Raw genomic sequence first — 13,684 nt, 5'->3', positions numbered from 1 at the left:
CCCCATTCGAGAAACCTGTGTGCGCTGATGCGTGTAAACTGGGTATTGTAACGGTGCGTGTCTTACATCAGAACCTATCGTGCGTGACCAATGTTTATTGTATAATTTCTTGTCACGTGGTCAAATTATCTGAAATACAAGTTCTAAAGGTGCACTACAGCAGAATTAGTTTCAGTTGTTATAATTCAGACACAAATTAATATGGTTATTTTGAAATCTGCTGCATGGTTTAATCCATTGGCAATCATATTCACGAAAAGTTGTAAATCTTGAATATTCTGTAATATCTTTATGAAGCGTGATTGAGAAGTAGATTCACACAGATACTGCAATCATTGTCATCTTTAAAATTTACTTTGCATGCACTAAATTTCTAATCCATTTGTTTAGAACAATAAAATATGTTTAAACTACTAAATATCTAAATGAGATTACATAGGAATAACTTGTAGTGTATTCATGTATACTAGTATGTAATAATAATAAAAAGAAACCAACAGCACTATTTGACGAAGACGAAGACGAAATAAAGGATTGAATTTTAACGTTCAGTGACATATATTACAATGATGTCGAAACAGAACTTTAACTTGACAATAGGTTTTCATAGAACCGTCGCTTTTCCAAAGTACGCTTAGTTGCGATTTCACAACTTCGGGTTCGCATTATAGTTATACACGTACAGAATAACTTACAATAAACAAATTCTGATGATTTCTTCAACTGTTCGAGGACTTTCTAGTTGTAATATAAATCTGTGATTTTTCTATATTCGTACTTTCGACGAAGCAAAGCAGTTCGATCTAGATCTGGACATGTATCATCATTAAACATTTACAATATTCAATAGTTGTACATTTTTTTGGTACATGTAGAACATGTAGAAAAATCCGTCTTTTCGAATAAAATCTTAATTTACGTACCATTGTAAAATTGAGAATGGAAAATGAGGAATGTGTCAAAGAGACAACAACCCGACCAAAGAAAAAAACCAACACTGAGCAGAAGGTCACCAACAGGTCTTCAATGTAGCGAGAAATTCCCGCACCCGGAGGCGTCCTTCAGTTGGCCCCTTAACAAATATATACTATATATATATATATATAGTCCAGTGATAATGAACGCCATACTAATTTCCAAATTGTACACAAGAAACCAAAATTAAAATAATACAAGACTAACAAAGGCCAGAGACTCCTGACTTGGAACAGGCGCAAACATGTTAATGATCTCAACCTCCCCCTATACCTCTAGCCAATGTAGAAAAGTAAACGCATAACAATACGCACATTAAGATTCAGTTCAAGAGAAGTCTGAGTCTGAAGTCAGAAGATGCATATACGGACCCTGGATTTAAATCAGATATGATCTGGCGGTTTTTGTCTTTTTTTCAAAATACATATTTTTAATTGTGACTATCTTTAGTTTCGAATCTTTCTTTCTTTCTAATTAATTTAGTTTAAATGAAAATAAGGAAATTGGAATAAAAATACTGTTGAAGAGAAACTACATATTCGGGTTAAATTCACCTTAGTTTGTTAATTCAAGTTTGACATCTAACATCTTAATCCGTAATCCACATTTACCCGACAACCTTAAATTGTTTATTGAATTTTATCAATCAAATATCCTCACACAGGAAACTAGACAAAATAAGTTATTTGTAATGGTATTTATCAAAACTAAAATGATTGAAAATATCTTTGTAGAATATGAATTTGCCTAATAAGCGAATAATTATAATACATATATTTCAACATCTTCAATAGAGAGATTACTGATAAGATGCCCAAAATATATGTACATGTATACATATTCAATATTCAATATTCGCGGCGATTAGTGCTATATAGTATGTCAATGATATCGAATGCCCGCTGAGTGTTAAACATGTTTGACACTGCTGGTTTTAATTTTCTGACTCAAGTATAAATTTAAGAAAAGTTAATAGTTTCTGAATATTTTTAGATTCAATATTTTATCATTATTATTATTTTTTAAAGTCTAACCACATACAAACATAAAATGAGAATCACAGAACTAAACAAAACATTTAAACATTTGCATTGTGTGCATCAATCTTTAAAAAGATAAATGAGACGCGTATAAGACACAATATATAAATATAAACAAATTTTTACTCATTTACATTCAAAATTTACAGTGTCCGTATATAACAAATGAAATGAAACATCTTTTTATTTAAGAACAAGTGAAATAAAATGCCGTTTCTTTTCAATAAAATATTGTTGATGTTTTTGGCATCTATTGCAGCAACATTGTCGTTATTGAATAAATTTTTCGCTATTTGATATTTATAAATTGAAATGTTAAGCCTAATGTATTATTATATGTCTATAATGGGCATTTTAAAAGGACAGGAATATAAAAAAGAAGATGTGGTATGATTTCCAATTAGACAACAGTCCACAAGAGACCAAAATGACAGAGACATTAACAAATATAGATCACCGTACGGCCTTCAACAATGAGTAATGCCCATACCGCATGGTCAGCTATAAAAGGCCCTGATATGACAATGTAAAACAATTCAAACGAGAAAACGAACCGCCTTATTTATATAACAAAAAAAAAATGAATGAAAAATAAATATGTAAAACATAAACAAACGACAACTACTGAATTGCAGGCTCCTGACTTGGGACAGGCGCATACATAAATAATGTGGCGAGGTTAAAATTGTTAGCGGTTCCCTATCCTCACCCTAGTCTCGATCAGTGGTATAACAGTACATGTACAACATAATAAAAAAAAAGAGGGTTTGGATGGGGTTCAATGATTAGAGAATAATGCCCTTGAAAAATGAAGATTAGAGAATAATGGGCATAAAAAATAAAGATTAGAGAAATGTGTGGTCTAAAAATATAATGAACATTGAATGATCAATAAAAGAAAACGCTAAAAGAGACCTGAATTTTATTGAATGATTAATAAAAGAAAATGCTAAACATTTATCTGGTAACAGAATTTTCTCTTCTTAAAATTTAAAGAAAATTATCAAAGTTATCATTGTAAAAATATGATAAAAGTGAAAACAAACTTGGTAAACCTTTTTTGGTTTCGTGGTAACAGACTATAGGATTCAGTCAATATGAACTGGTTTCCGATACTTCTACTCGGGCTTTAAATTCAGTGGCGGATCCAGAGGGGGCGTAGAGGGCGTACACCTCCCCTTTTGCTTGGACTTTTTTTTTAAATGATTAATCAGACTAGACTTCGTGAATTAATAGGGAGATGCAGCATCTAAAATGTCCAACCCTTACACCTTACCAGCAACTACAAAATATGCATGCCCCACGCCAGGAACCGTTTAAAAAGTGCATATTTCACTTATTTTATGTTTTAAGTCCTAAAAAGGGGCAAAAAAAAAATTTCGCCTCGCTCCCCTCGTTACAAAACTACAGCCCCTCTTTCAAAAAGCCTGAATCCGCCCCTGTTTATATCTGACTATGCGGTTGGCTTTAGCTCATTGTTGCATGCCGTACAGTGACCTATAGTTGTTAATTTCTGTGTCATTTGGTCTCTTCGAAGAGTTGTCTCATTGGCATCTTCTTATGTGTAGTCAAAATCACTGGAAAGAACTGATGAAAACTTGAACTTGTTACTTCATAGAACTAGCACTTAAATCATGCAGAACAATACACACCAACACGTCATTGTTGAGTAACAAATGAAAGCCTTGCTGTTGTTTGGAAATCACCGTTCTCATTCATTTAAAAGAATGATTTTTACTCTTTTTTTTTAAAGATTAAAGAAAACTGGGGAAAAATTAGAGAATAATGCGTAAAAAATTACTTTTAAAGAATAGACTTAATTTTTAAAGATTAGAAAAAAGGGGTGAAAATTAAATGTTTACAGAAAAACAGCCCCCCCTCCCCCCAACTCAGACCCTATAAGAATCATTTTAAATAGGATTGACAAAAAGATGGAGGGGTAGAGTGTAATATTTGTAACTGGGCGTTAAGCAATCATGAATCATTTAATCTATTCTTTATATTTTCATCTCTTTATTCTGTAATTTAAAGTGCTTATTCCACTATCATCTTTATTTCTGTAAACTTACTTTCATAGCCTCATATATGTACATGTACATGGTATTTGATACAGGAACAATATACCGTCGTATATTACAAAAATTGAGAATGAAAATGAGGAATGTGTAAAAGAGACAAAAACCCGACTATAGAGCAGACAAAAGAGGAAGGCCTAAATTACGGGTCTTTAATGTAGCGAGAACCTCATGCGTATACATACATGCATTATTGTATGCACATGCTTGTTCATAATTCACATAATTATTTAGAATTAAAAGTGTATAGTTATCAATAAGTTCATTTTCAAAATCATTTATTTAAAGTGAAAAATCGCGAATTATCCCTTTAAGGCTTGTTGAAGATCTTCATCAAATAACGAATGAATATAAGAAGTTGTGGTATGCTTGTCAATAATTTATTTCACCGTACATGTGGAATACCGTATGATAGTTTTTTTGGTCTAAAAAAATACATCTACTACATGTCTTTGATTTAACAAATGATAAAAGATCTGGCATAAAAACGTGATTCTGAATATAATCTAAAAATTGAAGAGAAAGCCAGACTAAGACGTTATACAATTTAAAGAATACAAATCTTAAAGTTTTATTACTTAGAGGTATACTGTCCCCTTCTTTTAACCTACAAGAAAACTTCACGAGAGCCGATGATTAAATATCCACCTTGTTTTTCCGTATATATACTGAGCCAAAAAGGTTTAGCAACACTTTTTTTTATAATTTTTTTTTTGTTGTTTTTGGAAAAAAATATCTAAACATCATTGATATAATCCTTAGTTTTACCTGTAACAGTCGTACTTTTTTCCTGCTGATTGATTTCGCGCCATTTCAGCTTTGCACGTGTCAATGATGTTTTACCTTCTGTACCTGTAATTTCAAAACGATATTAAAAAATTCTTTTTCACTAACGTTCAGAAACACACCATTGGTAAGAAAAACACAAACACCGTTGAAAAATTTGCTTGGGGCGTCAACCAGGCCACCCCGAAAATGACAGTCAGAAAGGTCTTGAAACGGTTGATGCCGGAATGAGGGTTGTTGACATCATGGCTCGATTTAATGTGCACTAGGCAACAGTTCAGAGACTAACAAACAGATATCGACAAATTACAACTGCATAGGATAGGTCGATATCTCGTAGACAAGAAAAAACTATCGTCAAGGGAGGAGCGCTTCCTTCGCTTTACGTCAACACGTGACAAGTTTTTTTTCGGCTAAAAAAGTACTGCATTGACTAAGGAAAGTTTCCGGTGTTCCTGTCAATCCTTCATTGGTGCACTAAGGGCATGGCTGAGAAATTGATTTTGAGAAACACTATACTCATTTAAGCATTTTGACCCTCCCGCGCTCCATACAAAGAAAATCCTAATTAATGTGAGTGATAAACATTTATGTTGCTTCTGACATATCATAATTCCATTTTTGTGTTATTAAAATTATGTGTTTAAATTTTATGATTTTGTAATAAAAAACAATTTTGTTGCTAAACTTTTTTGGCTCAGTATATATATTAAAATAACTTAAGAAGCAATTCAAAGGATATTCAATTTGTTTCAATATTGCCGAAAACTGAGGCTACTATAAATTTTATACATGTAGTCGTCTCAGCCGAAAACAATACATAATATTGATAATATAAGCAAGTGTAACAAACCAAATTGAATCACAAATTTGTTGTTTGGGATTATTTATGGTTCACTAGTATTCCTTTCACGAATTTGGCTATACTTGTGGACCTTTTGGATTATAGCTCTTCGTCTTTTATATTAAATTTGCTTTTGATTTCATATATTTTGGCCTCGAGCATCACTGAAGAGACATGTATTTTCGAAATGCGCATCTAGTGCAAGAAAATTGGTACCGTTAATTGTATTCTATATTAACCAGTGACACGTGTCCTAATTTTTAAGAAAAGGGATAGAAAAAGTATGAATAAAAAATATCCGGTTTTTCAAAACTATATTTTCAAAATGCATTGCATAATTTAAACCGATTTAAAGTGTTTCATTTTATTGTATGTTTGTGCGTATACGAAAAAATGATAGAAAGTTAAACTTCAATGTTCATGACTTACAAGTATTATAATATTTCTTGTAAAATTGATAAATGAGCGGTTTTCACAAATACTGAACATTAGAATATATCGTAAACGTCAATTAATGAACAAGCAACCCAACGAGAAAAATATAATTTCAGAGGCATCTACATGTACATGTATAACTAGTTTTGAGTTAGAGAAATCATTCAACATGTTCATTGCCATATGATTCTATTCAGATTTGTGAGTTTTTTCGATTTACGAATAAGTCTATAAGATACAAAAAATTAATTGAAGCAAAAAAAAAGAAAGAGACATGAAATAACGAATTAACATAAGTTTACAAATACATACCTAGGTGCATTTACCAAAACAACATTTGAACTTATTAATACATTTTTTCATATTATTGTAATTTTATGTGTATGTACCCGATATGGAGTTCTTCTGAAATTAAAAATCACTTGAATGGGTATTTCTGGTGTATATACATGTATCACACTTGCTATCTACATGTACAATATACGGAAATGACACGGCTGGGTATTTTAAAGTTACTGAAGGTAGATTACTGGCAGGTGTATATCCCCGGGCGAAGAATTTACTGATTTGTCAAAACGGTTAGGTGTAACTTGTCATATTGTAAAGTTTTGAATCGCGCTCATCTCTTTTTTTTATTATATGAATTGCGCCAATAAATGAAACTTGACACATTCCCCATTTCCATTCTCAATTTTATTAATTGAGTCATATTTATCTCGAAACTATTAACCTATTTACACGTACATGTAACATTAGAATACCTACTTCAACTGTTGAATAACTTTATAATTACTAAAATTCAAAATTATGTACTTCTCCTTCCGTATGCTATGTTTTTTTGTGTCAATTCTATCTTTACATCAGGTCCATAGTGCACTTTTTTTGTCAGTCTAAGTGCACTAAGGAGGCCCTTTCAGTTTGCGATTTCTGTACCTACATGAAAATACCTAAAAGGACCTCCTCAGTGCACTAAGAAGAAACATTTGAAAAGAAGTCTATAATATTTGCGCAATTAAATGATTGTTTTATTGGCGCTAATGAATGTTGCAGTTTTTATGATAAAGTTATGCAAAAAAAGAATTCGCGTAATTAACTTGTGGTGCAAATTAATTCTTTTTTAGCCAAACTGGATATCGGCCTTCAAAACATTGTGTATACACAAACAAAGCAAGATTTATCTTTTGCGCAGTCTAGCCGGAGAATACAAGTTTTTGCAATTTGTGAAGGATTTTAATTTTAGAATGTAATGAACAAGTAAGAAGATCGTTAAATCGGAAAATGAGCTATGCACGATGAAAGTTTGGTGCGTCGATAAAAATTTCATGGATTCACTTGATAATTGTAAAGTTTCAAGTCTTTAAAAATAACACCCATTTGTAGAACTGATTATTTCGATCCTTCAAATATGCATGTGTAGAATAATAATAAAAAAATATATATTATTAAGTTTCTTCATATAGATACTGTAGATTTGTATTTGAACATCGATTGCAAACATAACGTTCAGTGAGAAATATTTTTAATGTATTCGTACAGAAAACAAATCAACTTCTTTCAGAATACAATTGATTGGTTATTGAAGTAAACGATTTGCGACAGAATCAGTGACACTTGGCCAGAAGCTTACCTCTAAAATAAAGAAATATAAAAAAAAGGTAGAGTTATTTTTAATTCTGTATTTTACTCATAAAGGACTTAAGCACTTTTTACAGTCAATGCCGAAAATATGAAATACATCGATTTAAATTATGTACACAATAAATAATTTTTGTGTACATAGTTTTCCGTGTCTACATTTGAATACGAGTACAATATAGAAAACCATCATGTTATATATTTGACTATATTTTTTTCAACAGATTCACAAGTTTTGCATTTTTAAACCGCGTGTGCATATATATTTTAATGTTTTTATTTTAATTCCTTACATATGAACATGATACGTGTATTATTCATTCGTTTCGACGTTTTAAATTGTGAAGCATGTGACTTTAATAAGACTATACGCATTTAATTTTTGAAACAAAAAACGATAGATACATCGAGGTCGTTTTGCTTGGGTGATTTACCTGTAAAAAGCTCGGGTCTCATCCATGTTTAAAACGAATTAATGGATGTTTGAAATAGTTTAACGGGGGCGTGGCCTATTAGTTTAACGCAACTAACCAGCAACTTGATTTCAATTGATTCACCGCAGAGAAATCTATTTGACTGGCGTTAAAATGAATTGATATGAATTGATATGAATTAAATATAATTTTTAATTTTTGTCAATCTTTATCACATAACGATCAATCTCATTTAAATAGCGTTAACACGTTTTTGTCCGTTCAAGTTAAATTCGGGTTACTAGTGCAATTCACCAACATTCCAACTGACTCCATTTTCAGAAAACGACATCTGTAACAAACATAAACTTTTAGCTACCGCTTTACAAGCAGAGCCAAATACAATGAAAGTCCCAACTATGTACTGGCTTCCGAAGCTACACAAAACACCATACAAATATAGATTTATTTCGTCTTCAAGCCATTGTTCCACTACTAAATTGTCTATTCTTACCAGCACACTTGGTACAATTAAAAACCTGATAATAAATTGTTCAAATAAGGCCTTCGAAAATAGTGGAATTAATTACTTTTGGAGTGTCAAGAACTCGTTGGAAGTACTTGATAAATTGCATGCTTATATTGGTGATTTTAAATCTGTTCAAAGTTTTGATTTTTCTACCCTGTATACCACATTGCCTCACATTCTCATTAAGAAAAAAATCACACACTTAATTAAATGGGCATTTAAAAAGTCAGAATGTGAATATATATGTTCACTCTTTTAGGTCATTTTTTAGTAGCAATAAACAAAAAAAACTATGTCAATTGGACATGCTTTGATACTATATATGCCCTTGAATTTTTACTAGATAACATTTTTGTTCGCTTTGGGGATTCCGTATATCGTCAGATTATCGGAATTCCAATGGGGACTAACTGTGCACCACTTATTGCGGACCTGTTTTTGTATTGCTATGAGTTACAATTTATGACAAAAATAAGCAAAGACCCATCGAAACAACATCTGATAAACAAATTTAATAATACTTTTAGATATTTGGATGATATTTTGGCTCTCAATAATGACGACTTCAGTATATATATTAAAGAAATTTATCCTGTTGAATTTACTTTAAATAAAGCTAATACTAACAATGACCACTGCCCTTTCCTCGATCTTGATATCTATAGCACTAACGGAAAGCTGAATACTAAAATTTATGATAAAAGAGATGATTTTCCATTTCCTATCGTTAATTATCCATTTTTAGATGGTGACGTTCCCTTGTCACCATCTTACGGTGTTTATATATCTCAACTTGTACGATTCGCTCGTGTATGTAACAATGTTTTAGATTTTAACGAGAGAAATTTATGTATTACTGAAAAATTATTACACCAGGGTTTTCGATATCACAAACTAGTCAAAACATTTACTAAATTTTATCATCGGTATAAGGACATCATTCGTAAATATAGCTCAACATGCAGACTTCTTATACGTTCAGGTATTTCACATACAATTTTTTATGGAAATATTCTTTATAAAGCACAAAGGTGTCAGTATTCACCTCAAAAACTAACAAAACCTTTGAATAGACTTATTAAGAAGGGATATAGTTACGATACTGTTGTCAGGTCATTAAAGATTGCATATTTTGGCGTTAATATTGATTCACTTATAGGGTCTTTGCATCGGAACTAAACACATTTATTCAAAAACCAGTTGTTGGCATGACACGGGTTATGTTCTTCTCATATATCATTTTGTATATGTTATGATGGTATGATACTAAACCCCTGACGGGAAGGATTGTGCCTGATGTTCATATGATGAAATCATAATCTTTCAGTCAGTTTAATTGAAGTCTGGAGCTGGCATGTCAGTTAACTGCTAGTAGTCTGTTGTTATTTATGTATTATTGTCATTTTGTTTATTTTCTTTGGTTACATCTTCTGACATCAGACTCGGACTTCTCTTGAACTAAATTTTAATGTGCGTATTGTTATGCGTTTTCTTTTCTACATTGGCTAGAGGTATAGGGGGAGGGTTGAGATCTCACAAACATGTTTAACCCCGCCGCATTTTTGCGCCTGTCCCAAGTCAGGAGCCTCTGGCCTTTGTTAGTCTTGTATTATTTTAATTTTAGTTTCTTCTGTACAATTTGAAAATTAGTATGGCGTTCATTATCACTGAACTAGTATATATTTGTTTAGGGGCCAGTTGAAGGACGCCTCCGGGTGCGGGAATTTCTCGCTACATTGAAGACCTGTTGGTGACCTTCTGCTGTTGTTTTTTTCTATGGTCGGGTTGTTGTATCTTTGGCACATTCCCCATTTCCATTCTCAATTTTATCATAAAACGCATTTAAAAGTTGTTATTGTTGGCATCTGTTTTTGTAGGATCAATGGAAGTAGCTAGTTTCTTAATGGTAAAAGTATCGAAGACTTGCTCATTTTGATAGGTCACTAGCCTAAATTTCACATGTTAAGATAGTCGGTAAGATAAATTCTTTACATAGTGTGCTAGTGACGTAATACGGTATATATGGGGTCAGTAAATTCCATATGGGGATTCGAGCTTCGCTCTCACCCCATATGGAATTTACTGACCCCATATATACCGTATTAGGTCACTAGCACACTATGTAACTAATATAATCATGAGCGATAACTAATAAGAAATTGCAATAGTAATAGTTTTGAACTAAGTATAACCTAATTTCTTAGTTTTAAGGAAGGTACGCGTAGCCATTTTGTGATTAGTGAATAACAATTTACTCACATGCAATTGTCGGAAGAAGTTGTGATTGAGGAACTCCTGCAAATATATGTATAACATATTTGATTTATATCATAGGACTACTAAGTCCAATTACGTTAGGTTTATACATTTTCTAAAATATATATTTTAGAAGCATTCTCCCTGAGATACAAAACATATGTTATTCATGAACCATACATAAAATATTAATTACACTCTGTGATAGAAAAATTATAAATGACAAAATGGTACTTTCTTTTCAGTAACAATAACGTCACATGGTCCTCTATCAACAGGAGACATCCGTTGTTGAAAGATGACTTTATGATGAAAATACCCTTTTATTTTTCAAAGATAGGGTTTGTTATATATATCCTCTACAATAGATAATTCAGCTGATTTGTAATATTTCATCTTCATGCCTTATATATCATGTAATGTGTTACGATGCTAGATAACAACTGACGAGGAAAGGTCACAACCTACCACCAATTCGGTGCCACATTATTTCTCAGTAGCATGACTTTAAATCCCGACCAGAGAAGAACAAAAAGTTGCTTCCACCATTATCCTCCAACTTCTTGGTTTGATTTATAGAGGATGTATTATTATTGCATGAAAACTGTCGAGGATGCAAACTACGCTTTTTTGTTTGTTTCATTTCTAGATTCAAATCTGAAACTAAACTATCAATCAGTGCACACACATCTGATGGTTAAAATATGTCATTATTGTAATCAAAGGTTCAGGACTAGGCTTATAATTTGATACGCGAGACGCGAGTTTCATCTACACAAGACTCATTGACGCACGGATAAAAAAAGATAGAAAGCAAAACAAGTTTAAAGTTGAAGAGTGTAGAAGACCCAAATCCAAACACGGATTAAACCCTGTAATGAGAATTGTATATTGCGAATATAACATATAAAGGCATCACTACCGCTGTTCGAAATTCATAAATCGATAGAGAAAAAACAAATCCGAGTTACAAACTTAAACAAGTCAGTAAAAAAGATGACCTTGTGCATTGCTGAACATACGTATGAACTGGAAATAAGACTAAGTGTAACTATATAGCATTACATATGCATAATTCATTTATAACAGAATCAATGTTCGCAATATACAAATCTTATTATAGGGTTTATCAATAACATCTTGATAGAAGTTTATCCAAATTAAAAGTCTACACGGATCTTATTCACATTTAAATGAAATCTAAAAACATCAACTTTCAATCTAGGATGTGTGCATTTTATTTCATCGAAATTTTCGAATTCTTTTATGTTCTAAAGGCAATTTCATTAACATTACAAACATTTAACCAAATGGTAATTTTCATTCGACGTTTTTACAATTACTTGCCGAATGAAACTTATGATAGGATCTTCGCTCGTCATGAAAAATAATACAAAGTCGTTTGGTAGTAGATGAACTGGTCAATGATCCTGAACAGCCGAAAGCGTCTTCAGTCTTGGTTGGAACTCGTGTTGCCAAAGCCTTAGGTTTCGCTTAATTGGTTTTCTTCTGTCTTCATTGGCTTTTCAATTCGTCTCTTTCTAGAAATTGTTTGTGTGTTTCTTTATATTATGGTTTTTAGATCACCCTCACCCTTGATAGTTTTTTGCCTTTGTTTATCTTTCGCTATCAATGTTATGTGTTTTTGGTGTTAAAAAATATTGCTGTTTTTTTGTACAGCTCGATACAAACAACATACTTTACTTTTATGTTGAAGGGATAAATAAAAAGGTTGGTTGTATTTTCACAGTGGACATAAAATGCTTTCGAAAACGCAAATTAACTTAAAAATAATAAATCGTTCGTGTTGAATACCTTAAGAATATACAGTTGTAGAAAAACCTAATACAACAATATATCAAACATGCATAAAACAAAATCGGAATTACCTATACTACCATGACATAATGAACAGAATCTTGGACATCTGTGTCTGGCTATTGTATGGACAGGATCGTAAGTTGTTCTACATATTCCAATAGAATTGTTCCAATTTCTGCAGCTAAAATTTATATCCTCGTAGTCAGTGCAACCAAGTGGAAAATGTTCGTTTCTTATTGGTACAGCTAAAAGAAAGTAACATTCGCACGTTTATCTATATATTGATATATACAATGAGCAAAACGAGTAACAATTACTAGATAGTACATCGGATCGCACTAATTAACCGATTTCCAAAGTTACAGATATACGATAGAGGACTAATAACGCAACCCACAGGGCTCATGTTCATTAACTTGATACATAACTCGACGTATTTGAACGGTTAAACTGTTTAGAAAACATACATTTTCTTTGTCTATTTAGATAATTTATTGTAAAGCGAATTCATAATAAACTGCATACTCAAGTTCCCAACAGAATGACCACTAAGTTGATTTAAATAAATCAAAGACGGATAATAATATTCAAATCAGGGTCAAACGTAACTCAATACAAAAGGAAGCTATAGCTAGTTAAGGTATCCATATGTGATAATTGAATACTACGACACTAAAATAGAAAGAAAATAATAAATTTATTACCAGAACAAGTTTCTTTATTAACGGAAATACGTAATAAATATGTTGCGTCTTACGAGTTATTTTGTGTATTTTCTTCATTAAACATACAAAAGACGAAACTTGAGAACCAAAGAACTATAAGTACTTCATAACTTGATGAGCTGTTTAACCAGGAAAGGTTATAAAAAGTTT

The 13,684-nt window shown here is 31.9% G+C and overlaps 1 protein-coding gene across 1 annotated transcript in view; it reads right to left on the bottom strand.

The window, feature by feature from the left end:
* The window catches only part of LOC143066226 (uncharacterized), a 53,131-nt gene that overhangs the window by 9,237 nt on the left and 30,210 nt on the right, over positions 1-13,684 (bottom strand). The window contains exons 12-13 of the mRNA XM_076239224.1: positions 12,878-13,054; positions 10,992-11,027 (exon numbers count right to left, since the gene is read on the bottom strand). Coding sequence (XP_076095339.1) covers positions 10,992-11,027; positions 12,878-13,054 — 213 coding nt within the window. The remainder of the gene's footprint in view (positions 1-10,991; positions 11,028-12,877; positions 13,055-13,684) is intronic.

Source organism: Mytilus galloprovincialis, chromosome 3 (assembly GCF_965363235.1).
Source record: "Mytilus galloprovincialis chromosome 3, xbMytGall1.hap1.1, whole genome shotgun sequence".
Classification (NCBI taxonomy): domain Eukaryota; kingdom Metazoa; phylum Mollusca; class Bivalvia; order Mytilida; family Mytilidae; genus Mytilus; species Mytilus galloprovincialis.
The sequence above is the reverse complement of the archived record's forward strand: the minus strand, read 5'-3'. Positions and strand labels throughout refer to the sequence as shown.